General features: G+C 41.3%; 1 protein-coding gene and 1 non-coding gene across 3 annotated transcripts in view; one reads left to right on the top strand and one right to left on the bottom strand.

Annotated features, from left to right (window-relative positions):
• The window catches only part of RGL1 (ral guanine nucleotide dissociation stimulator like 1), a 257,819-nt gene that overhangs the window by 139,848 nt on the left and 99,121 nt on the right, over window positions 1–18,850 (bottom strand). For both annotated transcript variants that reach the window (XM_074349938.1, XM_074349937.1), the window contains exon 2: window positions 18,366–18,529. In XM_074349938.1, coding sequence (XP_074206039.1) covers window positions 18,366–18,497 — 132 coding nt within the window. In that variant the 5' untranslated portion in view covers window positions 18,498–18,529. The remainder of the gene's footprint in view (window positions 1–18,365; window positions 18,530–18,850) is intronic.
• Window positions 12,257–12,395, top strand: LOC123616863 (small nucleolar RNA SNORA76). Its single transcript, XR_006724898.2, has one exon. It is a non-coding gene; the product is annotated as a small nucleolar RNA SNORA76 (small nucleolar RNA).

The raw sequence follows: 18,850 nt of genomic DNA, 5'->3' as shown, positions 1-18,850 counted from the left end.
GCTGTTTTTAAAATGATGCCTTGATGACAAGGGGGACTGGTCCAAAGTAAAAGAGATATACGAGTTCAAATTTATCATGCTCCTGAAAAAAACTGACACAAAGCACATCAAGATATTAAAATGATACCACCTGGTATTTGTTCCAAAGAGATCCAGGAATAATAACGCCAACAGACCTCAAAGATCTCTGCACAGCTGCTGGGCTGGTCATCAGACAGAAAACAGCTCCATATTGAGGACAGCTCATTTCTGTTTTAAGAAGAAGGCTATCATACTAACTATGAACCCATTTTTCCACCAAAATAATTCTTTAGAGAAAGTTATTTCATTTAGGACATAAAGAATGTTCAACTTGTTTACAGGTATCCCCGCCAGGGAGGAAACTGAAATCAAGATGAGTTTTATCAAATTCTAAGCCCTTTCTGTCCCACTAAGTGTTTTATATAAAAACTAAACTGAATGATCATTTTAGTCCCTATTTGGTCTGAGCAATTTTTCATGCTAATCAGACACTGATTTTTTTGTTCTTTTATTAACTGATAATTCTTCAAATAGCCTCAGTTCTTTCCTCGCAAATATGGTCTTCGTCCACACACTAAGCGTAAAACGCCTTCTTTTTTTCAGCTGGGCCACAGAACCCAGCACTGATGCTTTTCCACCACTCATCAAAAGAAACACACTTCCAAACTGTCTTTTCCTCACACTTCTGTCTAGCTCTTTGTTTTTGAGGTTTCCAACACAACCCACAAACGTGATCAGTATCTGCAATACCACATGCACCAGTCTCAGACGCACATACACAGGCCTGGAATTAACCTTGGGGACTAAATCACACTCTCACCTTGACACAGAACTAACTCTGGGGACCATCTCCCACACCTTGAAATCTGAGCACGTCTGCCACTGTAAACTCTCTGGTCACAAGAAAATGCAAGTTGGCAATACTACAAATAAGAATCACCTTTTTTTTTTCTTTTTTCTTTTTTATTGAAGTATAGCCAGTTTACAATGTTATGTCAATTTCTGGTGTACAGCACATTGCCTCAGTCATATATGAACATACATATATTCATTTTCATATTCTTTTTTACTATAAGCTACTACAAGATATTGAATATATTTCCCTGTGCTATACTTATTTATCTGTTTTATATATACCAGTCAGTATCTGCAAATCTTGAAACCCCAGTTTATCCCTTCCTACCCTCCTCCCCACTGGAAACCACAAGTCTGTATTCTACGTCTGTGAGTCTGTTTCTGTTTTATGTATAAGTTCATTTGTCTTTTTTTTTTTTTTTTTTAGATTCCACATATGAGTGATATCATATGGTATTTTTCTTTCTCTTTCTGGCTTACTTCACTGAGAATGACATTCTCCAGGGACATCCATGTTGCTGCAAATGGCATTATTTTATCATCTTTTATGGCTGAGTAGTATTCCATTGTATAAATATACCACACCTTCTTTATCTAGTCATCTGTCAATGAACATTTAGGCTGTTTCCATGTCTTGGCTATTGTAAATAGTGCTGCTACGAACATTGGGGTGCAGGTGTCTTTTTGAATTAGGGTTCCCTCTGGATAGATGCCCAAAAGTGGGATTGCTGGGTCATATGGTAGGTCTATTTTTAGTCTTTTGAGGAATCTCCATACTGTTTTCCACAGTGGCTGCACCAAACTGCAAGAATCACCATTTTTCAATCCCTGATTCCAGAAAACGGGCAGCTACACTGCTCCCTTACTGGCATGAGTCTGTTCTCTAGGGGAGGACAGAGTCTCACCTTCTCTGTTTTCCTTCCAGTCGCTTACAGATGCCCCTTGAAAGACTGAGAAAAAAGTCTACAGAGGCTCCCAGATTCAGGAATGCCAAGTGTACCATTGTGTCAGGGGCAGCGGGGGGAACAGAACCCTCTCTTTCAGAAACTGCTCCACCATCACTGCTCACTTGCCTTCAAGGAGCACCGAAGCCAGGCCTTGAGGAGAGACAGCTAGTTCTGTGGAGGCTGGGCCTATCTTGAGTGATCTGAGAAAGTATACCACCCTCCTCAGAGAGACCGGTGCTGTGTAAATCTTGATCCAAAACCTGAGCCATGTGGGTGAACCATGGACGGCATGTCAAATCAGACTACGGACAGAGAGTCTGGGATATGGAATCCGTATCCTTTCCCCATCCTAGAATTTCTAATCTTTCCAACTTCCTTCAAGAACCTCTCCTAGTTCTCCATGAGCTATCGAGCTACCTTCCCCCCAGTTGCTCTGTTTACCTTGATAAACGACAGGAACATAGTATAAACTAAGGTCCCCCAACCCCTCGAACCCATGGAGAATTGTACATGAACATCCCTGTACTCAGTAAAACTGTACATACCGTATAGTTTTCCTCTCACTACTTGTTTCTGAGGTCACTAGGAAAACCGCTGCCCTTTCAGTGTCTCCTTGTCCTGTTTATCTTTGACACCTGACCTCCTCCCTCCCCAGCTCCTCCCTTCGTCTCTCTCCTGCAGTACAGACCTCTTTTCTTCTTCGCTGCATAATTCTAAGCACAGGCTCTGCCAATAACCCTGCATCATGCTGATTTGCCCCAGCTGTGCCTCATGGTGGTTAACCCATACTTATAAGAGTCTCCTTAGATCCTCCTCCGAGAACAGGATTCCGCATATACATCTAAAAGTCATAACCAGGGGGGGTGGAAGCTGAGCCAAGAATAAATAGATCCTGCTTTGAACTACTGATTACATTAAATAAGAAAAATAACACAACTGGAGAAAAGAAAAACACTACCCAGAGTTGTAGCTTAAAGGTTTTCTTAGATACACACAACACACTATAAGATGACCTGTCCCTTCAAACGTCCCACTTCCAAATTTAAGGTCAAGTTTCTCAAAATAAATGAAGGGAAGATGCAGGTCAGGGCAAGGAGTGGAAGAAAGGAAGATTTCATCATGAAAAACTCAAGTGACAATAGAAAGTATACCCCTAAATGAGCACATCCAGGAACTTTACTATAAATAGAGTTGGCAAAGCTTAGAGTCTTTGAGAACCTTATACAATTGCAAAAAAAAAAAAAAAAAAAAAAAAAACCCAAGTGCATGGAGCAATAGTTGGGAATTAGAATATAATGATGCTACTCTGCAACTTTGGGCAAATCACAATCTCAGATCATCAGTTTTCCTATCAACTCCCTCCCCGAGGAGTCGCTGGCAAGTCACCAGATGGTTTATGTATACTGAATTGTCTGGCCCATTTATCTTTCATTATGAAACCATGTTAATGGTCCCATGTTTGAATGTGATCAGATAATGTGAGTGACTGTCATTAGAATGTAATCATCCATCTTCATCTCTGTCCCAGTGTGACTGTGTTTCAGATTCTTCAAACCAAACTCCACTCATCCTAGCTCCACAGGATAATGGACAAATGCCATTTGTTTTGTTAAAAGAAAAATCTTCCAGACTGAAAAATTATTTATTGGTTTCAAAAACTCTGACTAACCTCAGGATCAGGGACATAAACATGATCCATCTGATGCCAGAGGACATCAGCAGTCTAAGAAAAACATAATAAAGCTAACTTTTTATTACAAAGCTCATCTACTAAAAAGTCAGCTTCCCAAAGGCTGTCTTCAAGTCTGTTTCTCTGCAATGTCAACGAAAGTGACATGAAATAAGCCACTGCTAATAAACCATCTTCCGCTGACGGCAGGCAGAAATGGGCACTTCGGCTCAGGGCAGCTTCAGTCCATCTCTGAGAGTTCTGAGGTTGAAGAGCTGTGGGAGACAGAACTTCTACACCCATTTTATTCACTTGGAGTAGAGCGAGTTTCTGTCCACTAAAAATAGCAACACAATTTGAGGCTCCCGGGAAAACACAGCATTCCGTCAGCCTTTAAGCACTGGATTATCGGTTCCTAAGCATCAGCAACATTAACACAATTGAAGACCCCGCCGATGGTGGCAGACAGGGGTCCTGACGTGTGGAGGAGGAACTCGGCCCCAGAGTCACAAAGCTTAAATGGCCCTTCACGATCTGAGCCCTGCCCTCATTTCAAGTCTCATCTCCCCCACACCTCCTGCCTTGAACCCTGTCTTCCATCCATATTGAACTCCTCTGCACTCCCCCAGCCCCTCTATGTCTTTGCACTTGCTTTTCCCTCTGCACATGCAAAGGGCTCCTTCCCCACCCCCATCTCTTGGTGTAGTTCACCCTATTCATTCTCCATGTCTTGTATCATTTACTCCTACACATCATTAATTACTCTTAGCTTTTCCTAACCTCCCAAATTTTGGTAAAAGGTGCCTCACATGTGCTCCTTTACAACCTTGTATTTCCTTTTAACTGCCCTAATTACATGTATGTGCCTTTAAAAAAAAATCTGTATTCCCCACTGGAATGCAAGCTCCAGAGGCAGGGATTATGTCAGCCCTGTTCATAGTAATTACTCAACAAACACTAACTGAGTAAATGACTCAATTCACTATTCCACATGGTAGGAATAAATTTATTTTAGATGTTTTCTTTATTTAGCTGTCATTTTCTTTAGCCCTTTTGTTTTGATATGTCTAAATGTTAGAAATGTAAAAGATATAGAGAAACACAAACACAAAATCGTGTTCATATTACCACCACCTGGAATTGACAAATGTTACCAGTTTTGCATATTACTTCGAATCGATTCAAGACTATTTCCGAAGGGCCAAAACTGAGATGATTTTGTGATCAATCCTGAGTTAACCAGAGAGAAAAAAAATGGAAATAATATTACTAAGCACTTGTGACGTCTGGTTCATTGTCCTCGGTTTATGTATATTGTGTAGTCAACTGTCCTTAAAGGATTATTAGTATCCACACTTCATGCATGAAGAAACTAAGACTTAAAAGATTAACTACTGCCCAAGATAATACACCCAGTAGATGTTACAACCATGTTCAAACCAAATTCTACCCAAATCCAAAATCATGGGGCTTTCCTCTTTATTGTCTAGATCCTCAAATCCAATCCGTATCTGGGAGTCATTGCACTTTTTGAGCCAGAAAATGTAGTTTCACATGTGTTATTCATCCATTCAACTTAAAAAATGTCAAGTAAGTGCCTGCTATGGGTTGTGTGCTGTTATCTCATAAATGTGCAGAAAATTAAGTTGAGTGGGGGCACTACATTCACAAGTATCCTGATTCATTCAGCCAAGAATAAGAAATCGAGTGGCCATAACTGCCATGGAAGTTTCTCCACTGCAGAAGAGACATGCAACCGTCAAGGCAATGAGAAAATAGCATTAAAAGGCTGAGCAGACCCCCCCACGGACGCTGGTTAAGGATGACAGGTGACAAGCTACATTCAGATTGGATGGCCCCTGAAAGTTCATCCTGGTCCTACAATGACAATAATACTGTGGTTGTGGTGTGAAAAGACTTTACAAGGTGACTAGATATTTGAGTCATTTAAAAACTGGTTGTCACTTATGATTTCTACAGTGTCCTCTATTTTTGTTTTCTCAAATAAAAGCAAGAAACCTAGGGATGAATAATGTGGCTCTTTTCTCAGTATATCGTCTCAGCTCTCAGATCAAATTCTTATGGTTGCTCTTTAATGGGAAAAAAATAAGAAAATGATTATATGTATCTATATGCATGAGTGGGGACATTGTGCTGTACATCAGAAATTGACACATTGTAATTGACTATACTTCAATTAAAAAAAAAATTCTTTTGGTTGCTCAATGGTCAGCCCATGTGTGGCTCTAATAGGTCACGTTGGGTACAGTTAAGCCTCTGCACCTTCTTTCTTGCAGTCCCTGCCTCCCTTCAGAAAATGATGACACTTTGTTCCCTGAGCCAAAGGGACTGCCTGTGCCTGTATGTGTACTTTGTATCAAGGGGCTTGCTACATTTCTTCCAGTAAGTCCTGAGTGTTTGGAAATCACTCACTTTCTTTGCGACAGTATTGTCAGCAGTTGGGACTTCCCTTACTTCTGGACTCCCATTTGAAAATCCTGGCTCTCTCTTGTTTTCTCAGATCTACCACCCAGCACGATTTCTTAAAAATAACTTCTTGTCCCACCTTGACAGAGCATGATTCTTCCATCACAATGTTTCTTTGGGTCATTTTTAGTTTCCCTGATCAACATTTTTACTTGGAAACAATTCAGATGTGTTCTTGCATTGCATCCAGCCTACTTAAAAGTAATGTTTGAGGCAACAATGAGTTCATTTGTAAGCAAGATTTAACCACAAGGGTAAACAAGAGTGGGTGGAGAGGTTATTCTGCTTACTGAGGACTCTTTTCATCAGGCTATTTGCTTTTGTTGTCACTGTATTTTTACTAAACACAAATAGTGTGGATTTCTCAGAAATCCAGTAAAATTATAACGGTTCCTATTCTTGGCAGGTACAAGCCACAGAATAAATCTCATGGTTTGGGGCCTTGGATCTGTCCTTCTATGACGTCAAAGAAAACACCACTAAACCCCACAAAATTCTACCACCTGGGTGCTCTTCTCAGAATAAGCGCGGACATGTGAGATGCTGTTTGCCTGTTCATCCCTTTGTTCATTCACTCACTCATGCACTCATTCAACAAATATCTCAGCAATGTAGTGAGGTAACTTTCAAGAGAAAAGACATAGTTCCTCCTGTCAGGAGCTCATAATATATTGGAAAAGAATACAAAATAAGTGATTGCCATATAGTGTAATAAATGGACATAAAGGAAACGGTGCTAAAAAAAATAAAGATGAGAAAAAAATTACAAAGGCATACAACATAGTCTGTGGAGATCAGGGAAAGTTGCCAGAGTCTGAAAGATGAGTAGGAGTTAGTCAGGCAAAGGAGAAGGAAGGGCATCCCAAACAGAGACTATGGCATCATGTGCAAATGCACTGGGGCCACCAATATCAGGGTGCAATTCTTAAAAGAATATTAACCCTTTCCTACCAGTGACCTCCCCTAAATCTTTATCTTCCTGACATTTTCTTCATCTATAAAGTTTCCTGAGATTCCTAGACCAGGGTTTCTCATCAAGTAAAGCAGATAGATTTCTCAGACGCCAGGTTGTAGGGGAAGAGTTTATAGTGCAAGTTTTCAACTATTTCCTCCTCTGGGGCCTGAAGGAGGATGTACAGTACAGGGAAGAAGTACAGCCTCTCCCTAATACCCTACATTTGTAATCCAAGGACACATTTAAATAATGCCCTTTCTGCCTCATCTTTGCCCCCTCGAAGGAGAGATAAGCCTAAAGGACAGAAGACACTTCCTTTCCCTTTCATGAGACTGTTTCAGTTTGCGAGCTCCTCTCCCCCATCCCTTGCCTCTTCGTTGTCTCATGCCAAGCTCGTCCTGACATAATGGAGTTTTCAAGGGAATAAAATGAGACCCTGAGATTTACAGCAGACACAGTTTGTAAGACAATGAGCTGAAACAGAACTGCTTTGCAAGCTTTTTCTTGGAGACCTAAGACCCACATGAATGCAAACCCCACGAAGGAATGATTTCCAGGCCCCCAAGAAACTGGTCTTTTTCCTTCTTTCCTAAATTCACCTGGAGTTCCCTTTCCTCTCTCTATAGTAAAATGCAAGGAAATGTCCACGTCTGATGTGGTGAAGGCAAGGCTTGTTCTAGGACCGGGAGCCAAACAGGACAGGCCATGCTGGCTTGCAAACGTCTAAGAGCTTTTTACAGGAGAAAGCGCTCGACATACCAATCCTATTTTCTCCTCCCAGAGGGCTTCTTTTCCCCATTCAAAAGGTCACCTGAGTCGGCAGCTTGGATAACACGAGGTCTGGAGCCCAGCCTGCCCACTCCTTTGCAAGAAGACTATCCCGGAGGAGCACACTGCTGACTTGGCCACCCCACCCCTCACACAGGGGAGAGAGGGTGGAGCTGAGTGGTTCTGAAACACCGCCATCTGGCCACTCCCCCAAATTATTTGCATATCCCAACACAATGCTCTTTAACTGGGGTTGACTGTCTTCCTCCTTGAAAGATCAGCACATACGAACCTTAGTGGGGGCAGTCTCACTGGAGTCAAGGAGCTAGCTGTGTCTAGCAGTCCCAATACCACAGTCATTTAAAAGCACAGAAAGGACCCCAGAGTGTGGGGCCTTCCAGGATGTGGGGGAAGTCTTGAATTCAGATGGCAGTGGTCAAAACGGCTGTGCAACTAGTAGGGCAACACGGGACAACATCTTGTACTCTTTCCCCATCACTGATTCATTCAATAATGATAAAACTCTGCATCCATTGCTTACTATGTAGGAGACACTGTTCTACACACTCTGCATATTGTATCTCAATTCATTCTCACAACAACCTACTACTATACACTGTTTACAGATGAGGAAACTGAAATACAGAGAGATTAAGAAATTGGACGAAGTCATGAGCAAGTCTGGCTCGAGTCCATGCTCTTAATCCCTCTCTATATTTTCTGTATTCAGTAAATATGTATTAAACACCTACTAAGTGCCAAACACTGTGAATAATGTTGGACATGCACAGATGAGAATGACAGAGGCTCTGCCCTCAAGAAGTTTACACTCCAGCTCGGGAGACAGCAATATATAAACATACACTAAGCACCGTTCATGTGATGAGCCCCATGAGATAGACAAGCAGAGGTGGGACCACACAGGAGCATCACTAACCCTGACCACAGGGATCGAGGATGCCTTCCTTGAGGAGATGATACTTGAGCACCTTCTAACGCAACACTAGAACGTAACCATAGTAAAAGTTTGGTATCCGGAATATCCTTCTTCGGTTTAGACTATGAAACTTACTGAAAACGTCATGCTGTAATTCACATGGTCTTACACTGGGCTACTTGGGATTCTGGCAGCAAGAGCCAGTGGATAAAAATAAGAAGAGAAAAGTGGGTAGACTGGAGCTAGAGAGACCTCCTGACAGCAGCGTGTGCCCCGTGGTGAAAGCAGCCTGCTGGGTGAGCAGTGTCTCAAGGACATAGGGAGACTCTGACGTGATTCTGGCAGGTGTCACGCCCAGGGAAGCAGTTCAGGGAATGGGCGAAAACACCCAGGTTCCAAACAATCCGACTGTTCACAATGGGACCCCCATCAATACCTTGGGGTATGTGGAGCAGAATTCAGTTACACAGGAAAAAAAGAGCTAAAAATTGCTTAGCAGAAGTTTGGGGCTCCATTTACGTGGGATGGAGTTAAGGGCAGGGTGCAGCCACCATGAGATACCAGGATACTATATGCGAGAACTGAGATGGAAACCCAGCCACACACATGGGGACAACACTTTGAGGAATGGAAGAAAAGTTACGGCTCAGTGGGCACGCTGGTGTTTGCTCACACGAGACATCGCCGAGCCAAGCTCCAGGAGAACAAGACTGGTGCCACCTACTGTGCTGAGGGTGCTGCCCTGGCCAGGATCAGCCGAAGTCCGGGCACCTGGGCAGGGAAACCAAACGTAGAATCAGACTGATTTAAACAATTTTGGTAAAGAGATTCATGAGGAGATAAAACTATAAACAAAGAGAGACAAGCTTGAGTTTGAATCTTACCGGCTAGGTATCTCTGAATGTGCCCCTTCACCTCTAATCTTCAAAGTCCTTACGAAAAATGTCCCTACGGCTGTGACAATTAAAACACAAGGATGAGTATGAAAGTGCCAAGGACAGCTCTTGACACAGAGTGGGTGGTCAGTAAATGATGTTCCCGCTCCCTTACAGACCAATATTCCATCTCAGTATTCCATTTCTCACTGCTGATGGTCATGTCAACTCATCTCAGTACAAATTCTTCAAAGCATGTTTATATGTTAATAAATTCCTAGGCAGGACATTTCTATCCCTTTGCTTCATATTTAAGCTTGTGGCAGAGGGAAGAAGGAAGTCATTTAGAATCACAAAGAGCCCTAGCGCTGTCATCGAAGCACTGCCTTTAAGTTCTGCAAAGAGCTGGCTCTCTAGAGATGAATACAGTGCACTCCCACTGCTCGTCCAAACTGTCATCCAGTTTTTCTTTTTTTTTTTTTTTTTTAATTCTCTCTTCCTGTTCCTCAGATGAGTATGATTTAATCTCCAAAGAATGCATGATGAACACATTACTACTTCTTCCTCCAAAAATGTGATGTTACAACATAGGGTCTCTTTCCTGAACTGGAGAGAGAGGGAGAGGTCACATGTCCAGTCTCCATACAGGCATTCCCTAGTTTAACTTCACACAGAGGGCAGCTCTGTTTCATAGCCACAGAGAGCGTTGCTTATCTTGGCAGCCTTCTCACAAATGTAAGACACTAAACACAGATTAAGTCCAGTGCATGGTGAATGACTCAGTGCAAATTCAATCAGTAATAACCCCCCTCCCTCAAAAAGAATCGCAGCCACTTACTACTATCCAGCAGTGAATCAAATGAATCACCTTCGTACCCAGCAACGTCAGTATTTTGGTTGACGTCACAATTTAGAGAAATAACATATTACAACTGTAACTGAGCAAGACCCTGTGGAGCCTTCCAGGGTCAGACCCCTCCCCCTGCATATCCTCTGCTGTAGCCCCCTCTGCAGCCCTCTGAAGCACCCAGATAATAGTACCTCATGTCTCTTTCCTGAGTTTTTCAGATGCTTAAAACCACCACCAACGGGAAGAAGTGAACTACTTGGATCTAGAGCGCGTGGCCCCAGACAGACCTTCCGGCACCTCGGGGTTGATCGTGTTGAGCACTCTGTTACCTCAGCATCAACCAGTCAGAGGACTGCGCACAGGCCGATCGCGTTCCATGCAACGCCCCCTCCCTTACCTGGCCTTTAAATATGCTTTGCTGAAACCCTTCAAGGAGTTTGGGGTTTCCTTGGGCATAAGCCACCTTGCTCAGCCCTGCAATAAACATTTTTCTGCTTCAAATTCATGTTTCAGTTTGTTTGGCCTCATGGTGCAGCGGGCACACGAACTTGCCTTCGGTAACACTATGGAATCCCGATTACATACTTACAATGAAAATGATTCATTAGTCAGCAGGTATTTATTTCAACTTGCGTCCAGCAGCATGTCGATGTCTGGGGCTTTCTAGGTGAAGCAGAATTAAAACTAATGGGCATGGTCTCAAGGACAGTCTAGCTGGAAAGAGAAGTCCCAACACGAAAAAAAGAACCACCACGAATACTCCCCAGGTGAGCGCTGACTAGCGGAGTACAGACAGAGAAGAAAGAGACCAAGGCTCCTGCAGCAGACCTGAAGGGTTCTGGGCCATCCTCCACAAGTGTGGCAGAGCAGCTTTTCTAAAAAACACATCTGACCATGCCACCAGCCCTGCCTAAAACCCTGCAGGGACTCGCCAAGGCCCACGGGGTAATTTCTGAATGTCTGAGTGAGGCATGAAGACTTTTCATTATTCGTCCCTCTCAGCTCCACCTCTTGCCCTTCCTCTTCAGCTGCAGATGCTCTGGATGCAGGACATCCTCTCCAACACTGCCCTTCACACAGTTTTCCCTCTTCCAGGAATATCTGCTCTGATTCCCCTTCTAAAATCCTTTTCCTTTAAGAATGGACTCAAGTATTACCTCGCTGGAGGCTCTCTTTCCATGACCCTCCCACCCACCTAGGCAGGCTCACACCCACACTGGGTCACACCTCCATGCTGTAGGCTCTCAAAATACCTGTGGGCATATTTATGGCAGCAGTCATCACAATGTATTGCAATTATTGATTTATTTAACTCTGTTCCCCCACTCTATTGCCCACTTTTTTGATCAACTTTATTGAGGCATAATTGATGCATAATAAAACATATCCATTTTAAGTGTATAATTCAGCTTATTTTGACAAATATGTAAATCCATGTAGCCACAATAGCAATCAAAGGATAGAACATTTTCATCACCACAAAAATATGTTCAATCTCCTCATTACTCCTCTGCTCATTTAAAAAAAATGAATTTTTAATAAAACCTCATTATTTTTTATTTTTCATACTTGATCACTCATTAAAGACGTCTGTATTTTCTGCCATATGCAGGTATTGTTTATAATTAAAAAATGAAATATTCATATTTTAGGGGTATATTTAGAGTAGTGAAAATTAATTACTACACTAAAGATGAAATAATATTTTAATTTCAAATATATTTGCCAAGCTGATATGTGCCTACACAAAATTCATAAGTGATTATAAGAAGTCAGTTATGAATACTGTGTAAGGAGGTACTTAAGTAAATTGGCCAAAAATAATAAAGATTCCAAATTATCTAGATGTCACTTTCTGCCAAATGAAATAATTCTTTAAAATGAGTTTAAACATGCCGTCCTTGAGCCCCCACCGCACCTGCGTGTGGTGCTGGGGGTCAGGCTACAGCACCAGAGCACACGCTTGCGCATAACTGAAGCCATCTGTCCCCAACAGCGGTGGCCCTTTTAAACAGGTTGCTAGTGACACAGTAGCACCAGACTGCCGGGTGGGTGGGAGGAAAAAGTTTAAAAAACATGTATTTTTAAGACATATCTTGTTTAAATTACTCACAGAAGAGTGCAGGGCTCACATTTCCACCAATATTGTGGACTGACTACCGTAATTAACTCTCCCACTAAGAAAACTTAACAAGTGCTTGATAAAATAAAACTAAAATACCTTTTTCAAAATATTGATAGGTGGGCAAAAAATTAAGAACTCTTAAAAGCCAAAACCTATAGGAAAAAGAACCCACAGAGTTAGGCACTGAAGTCAGCTTCCATTTAGAGGGCACTGGCCAAACCAGGAAAACTTAAGCTTTGGTCTTTGTGACACTTATTTCACTGACCCCCAAAATTAACCATGTGCTTCCCCTTCCATAGTACTGGGTCATCGCCAGTAAGTGGTTGCCCAGCTAGAGATTACATTTCTCCACCTCACCTCCCTCACATCCATGTGGGGCAATGGGACTAGTTCTCAGTGACAGAATGTAAAGTGACATGATGCTTGTCACTCTGGTCCAAGAGGGTTAAGAGCTGGGTTATGTCTTCTTCAATCTCTCTCTCTTTTTTTTTTTTTTTTTTTTTTTTTTTTTTGCTAATTTCTAGCTGAACACAAAAGACTCCTAGATCCTAGGGAATGCTGGAGTTGCAAGAATAAAGTAATCTGTGTCCCGGAATCACCATATGGAGAAAAGCTGCATTACCATCAGAAACACCTAAACTAGGCTATTACGTGATTGAAAAATAAACTCTTATTGTGTTAAACCTCATGCCCTCTTTGACAATGTAAGGAAAACCATCTCTCTTGAAATATGGTTCTGAATAGGGACAGGGGGGGGAAGTCATTTCCACTGAGAATTAATTACCACAAGATACCCATCTATAGGTTTCCAGCCTGTATTCACATTGAATGGCCTGAAAAACCTCAAGCTGAGAATTTATTTTAAAGTGACTCCCAGTTGGTAGTGCTCCCGGAAGTAAATGCAATTTCTCTCTGGAGAAGACTCCTTTCATTCCAAGAAAGATGAACCCACATTCAAAAGTCATAAAACTCACAAAGAAACAAAACAAGTACAAGAGCCAATAGAAAAAACAGATAGTTGAATAAGACCCATAGCTATCAGAATTGCCAACTTAGAATATAAAACCATTATAGTTAATATTGTTGAAAAACACTCTTCTATGAGCCTCTCCTGTTCAAAAAAAAATCAAGGCTCTACCTGATCTCGACCTGGACCACTTTTCAGACCTGTGTCTGCAGTGAGTAACGTTCAAGGATAAGATAATGTCTCCCACTAGGAGAAAGTGTGGGCTTGCTTACTGTCCACTGTAAACTGGCAAGTCTCCCAAGGTCAGTGATCCCCTGTGCAAGCAGCTATCTGCACCCACTTATGTCATTCCAGTAGGAGCTGGAACACAGGGAACCGACACAAACGTGCTGCCATTCTGGCTACTGCTTCTTCCTTGACTAATAAAGCCTTTTGGCTCTGAGGCAAAAGCGTCACGTCTTCTTTCACTCACTTAAAACTAGTGCAAAACCACATAGCCTTCAAAGTTCCTGACAAATAGGCTTTAAATATAAAAATATGAATAGAAAACAAGAAACTTAAAACAATGACTAGGAGATATTAAGAGAACAAAACTAAACTTCTAGAAATAAAGTCTAGAATAACTTAAATTTAAAACTCAATGATTAAATGTCATCTTACATACAACTGAAGAAAGAATTAGTGAATTGGAAGATAGATCTAAAATTAATCAGAATACAATACAGAGAGGGAAAAAGACAGCAACTCTGAAAGAGGTTGAGGGACGTAAGTAAAGCATAAGGAAAATGGATACAAATCTTGATGGAGTCAGAGAAAGAAAATGAAGGAAAAGCAATTATTTGAAAAGAAAATTACAGAGATGTTTCCAGACTGATGAAAGACACCAGTCCACATATTTGGGAAGCCCTATGACTTCTAAGAAGTTAAATAAGAAGAAACTCACACCTAAACACAGAAGAGTAAAACTGCGAAACAGCAAAAACAGAGAGAATATCTAAGTAGTTAGAGCGAAAAGGTATCACAGACGGTCCCCAGCTTATGATGGTTCAACTTATAATCTTTCAAACTCCTGATGGTACAAAAGTGATACACATTCAGTAGAAACCATGCTTCCAATTTTGAATTTTGACCTTTTCCCAGGCTAGCGACATGCAATGAAATATGCTCTCAAGCTGCAGGGCAGTGGCAGCAAACCACAGCACGCAGTCAGCCATGCAGTCACAAAGGTGACAGTCACTGCACTGACAACCATTCTGTACCCATAAAGCCATTCTGTTGTTTCATTTTCACTACAATATTCAATAAATTACACGAGATATTCAACACTTCATTATAAAACAAATCTTGTGTTTAGATTATTTTGCCCAACTCTAGAACTGTAACTATTCTGAGCACATTTAAAATAAACCAGGGTAAACCACGATGTTCAGCAGATTAGGTGCATTATATGCAATTTTTGACTTACAAAATTTTCAATTTATAATGGGATTATCAGGATGTAACCTCATTGTAAGTCAAGGAAGATCTATATATTCAAAGAAATGAATCTTATATTTTCAGCTGGTTTAACGACAGAAACGACAGAATGCAGAAGATAATGGAATGTTTTCAATGCACTGAGAGAAACTGACCTGCAATTCTATACGTATTTAAACTATCTAAGAGTGTACTCAAAATAAAAGCATCTTCGGACAGAATACACACACACACACACAAAGAGATTTTTGCTATAGCTAAACCCTCAGAAAAGTAAATTATAAAAGAAAAAGGAAAACTAGATGGAGTTGAAATGCGAAAAGAATTGATGAGCAAAGAATGAGATTCTATTTTATACCAACTAGATTGGAAAAATTAAGAAAGCTGACAATTCCAAAACTTGGCAAAGATGTGGAATAAGGGAAAATTTATGCACTGCTGGTTGAGGTGTAAGCTGATACCACTTTGGAAAACAATGTGGTAATAACTTGCAAAGCAGAACTTCCACATACCCAACTCCAGTATTCACCTAATCGGTATTAACCTAGAAAATCTCTTACATAGGGGCACCAAGACATGTATAAGCATTTTCATACTAACATTGTTCGTTATGGGAAGAAACTGTAAGTAATTAAAATGTCCAGCAACATAACTATGAATAAATAAATCATGATATAACCATATAATGGTGTATTATTCAACAGTGAAAATTAATGAATTACCACTATATATATTAATGTTGCTGAATCCTCAAAATCTTAGAAACAGGCTGAATGAAAGAAGTGAGCCACCAAAGAAATCATACATATATCATAAAATACTGCATATCTAGTTCATATAACTGAACAATATTGTTTAGGGGTATATATATATTACTTCTTAAAAGCCAGAAACTGATTAAACACAGATTTCAAGAAAAAGGTTACCTTTGCAAGGAAGGAAATTAAAGGAAGGAGGAGTCAACATATGGATTCAACAAATTGGTAAAGTTCTAGTTCTTAAGTAGGTTGTGAGCTCACAATAAATAGGTTTATTTATTTATTGGAGGCACTGGGGATTGAACCCAGGACCTCATGCATGCTAGGCACGTGCTGTACCACTGAGCTGCGCCCTCTCGCATGCAAGTGGTTGCTTTATATACTCTATAAGTTACATGTGTATTATTTTATAGGGATCAAATATTATCATGTAAAGAAATTAACATTTAGCAACAAGAGAAAAGGAATGGGAGCTTCCTTAACCTTCGTTATGAAAACCTTACAGCAAGAAGAGTATAGGACAAAATACTGGTGAAACATTGAGGTGGAAAAATTGAAGCGTGCCCTTTAAAGTCAGCAATAAGAAAAGACACTCCCTGAATCATAAAAATTCTGATACTCCCCAAATTCATCAACAAACTTATTGCAATCCCTATCAAATCCCCAGCAGACTTGGGTTTTTCTCCAAATTTGCAGAATTTAACAAGCTCATCCCAGATTCATAATGAAAATCTAAGTTCCCAAAGCAGCCAGGACAATATCGAAGAGCAGTAATTCAGTGGAGGGACCTGCCCTGTCAGGTATCCAGGTTTCCTTCAAAGCTAGAATAGTTGAGAGGGTATCATATCAGCAAAGAGGGTCTGTAAAGAAACATGATACATGAAACAAAGCATCACAAGCTAAAGAAGGAATGATGGACATTAAAAAAAAATGCTACTAGGATAACTGATTACCCATCTGGAAAAAGTCATGTTAAAACAGCAAGGCCTCATTTCAAAACAATCAGATTAGCCAATATTTAAAGGTCTGATGACATCAGTAACTGGGAGGATGCAGAGCAGAGGAGATTCTCACATGCTGCTGGCGGGGATATACTCATGTCCCCATCTTAGAGACCAAACGGGTCACAACTGGTTAAAAGGAAGGTGTTCACACTTCATCACCTAGCATACCACATCTAGGTGTCTATGCTATAAAAATGTATTACACTGCCTCATAACAAACAAAGTTAATCATCAAGAAAATGGATAAATAAATTTGACTCTATTAATCAATACAATATAAAAAGCAGGTTAAATGAATAAACTAGAACTACATGTAACATCATAGGAAACAGACAAAAGAGAAAGAAAACGTTAAGTAAAAAAAAGCGAAGTGTGGCAGTAGATATATAGCATAAAGCTCACATAGAATCTAAAAGATGTAAATCAATACTGTATACTGTAGATGTAGATGACCCGTATGCAGTGTATATATCGGAATATGCGTGAGACTGATCAACACCAAATTCAGGATGGTGATTGCCTTTGGGGAAGAAGGGAGGGGAACAGAAATGGGTGCCGGGACCAGGACTAGGGCTAGGCAAGGAGGGCACCTAGTGTGAAAAATATAAGGATTCATCAACCTTCAGATGAATCAGATGCAGGTGCCGGACACAAACCTCAGAGTGAGCGCCTCCTTAAACTTTGTGTCCTCAGCACCTCACTTTTCTGATCCCAGTCTTGGCCCTGTTAGGTGGGGTACACAAAGACGTCAACAGCTCTCTGTGGAGTTTTATCGATTAAAACAAACGAACAACCCTGCTGTGCAAGTGTTCTGTCGAAAGGGTTTGCACTGCTTTGGCTGCCATTTCACATGCATAAGACTGTAGCTCTTGTGTTAATTCCTTGAACTGGAATTGTCACACCATGTGGATATTAGAGATTTGGCCTCCAAACACAAGAGCTCTGAGGCTTCGGTATAATGATTTCTTGTGGAAGATTCTGTTGTTTTTTCTTTACAGAATAACCAACAGAATGAGAGGTGGCTAAGCTTGGCCGTGAGCCCCTCTTTCCCATGGTTTTGCATCCTGAGCAGAGAAATATGAGAATAAGGGAAGGGTAGAGACCAGTTTGGAATTCATACCAGGGGTAGGGCTCAGAGCAGTTCCTAATGACTTGGTTCCTGCCCTATTTCCAAACGTAGTCCTCCAAACTTCTCGTCAATTGTGTGAGCCTCCTGATATCCTCCAATGATTTCCAATTTTCTTTAAGTTATTCTGGGTCAATTTCTGTTGCTTGCCACCAAAGAGCCCTGCTACTTAGCCTCATGCTGTCAAAGAATGAATTTACATAATTCCACTTGTTATAACTGATCCTGAGGAATCAACGTCCTCACCATAGGTTGATTTTCCATTGAGGTTTGGTAGGATTCTATAAGGACAACGTGTACTTGTATATTTTAAGCCCTAACTGTCAGGACTACCTCCCTTGGCTGAATCACCGTGGAGTTATTAAGGTTCAAGGTACATACATAACCCTGACTTCTTGCTCTCCAGTTGTGGTTGTGGTTGCGCCTACGTCCCCTGAATAAAAAATTGCCACCGTGGCCTATCATGATGGCTGCACTAAGCATGAGAGTCTCAAGTCTAAGAAAACCCATCATCGCACCAACTTTGCCACTTGGAGCTGCCTTACCTCCTCTGTCTTCAGAGCTTCCCATATCCGCGCGTGATCCTCCACCAGCCAGTGTCCTGTGCTGTCTACCTTGGTGGAAAGTTTGAATCTAGACGCCACATGCGTAGGCTCTCCCTCAGGCGTCCCCTCCATCTTGAAAGAGCCAGGCAGGAGGCATTACGGATCTGCGTGGAAGAATCAAGTGTGAGCCAGGTTAAAATGTTAGGTAACATGAAAAGAAATACGAAAGCAAGCTCTCATGCTTGATTTGTGGATAATGAGATGGCTGAGAAGAGTGTCACAAGGGGCACCAACCTTTACAGCCACTTTTTATATTTCAGATATTCATGATTGGTATTTTAATGCAGGCTTCTGGAGCCAGGGATGCTTTCTGACAATGGTGAAGTGATAAAAATTTTAAAGCAAAGTGGAAAACATCACCTGCCTGTTACATCTGCAGGTCACTTTGCTCTGGCCCCTCGCAGGAGAGAGGGAGGTGGGTGGAT

This window comes from Camelus bactrianus, chromosome 21 (genome assembly GCF_048773025.1).
Source record: "Camelus bactrianus isolate YW-2024 breed Bactrian camel chromosome 21, ASM4877302v1, whole genome shotgun sequence".
Taxonomy (NCBI): Eukaryota; Metazoa; Chordata; class Mammalia; order Artiodactyla; family Camelidae; genus Camelus; species Camelus bactrianus.
Note: the sequence above shows the minus strand (reverse complement) of the source record. Positions and strands in the feature narration are given on the sequence as shown.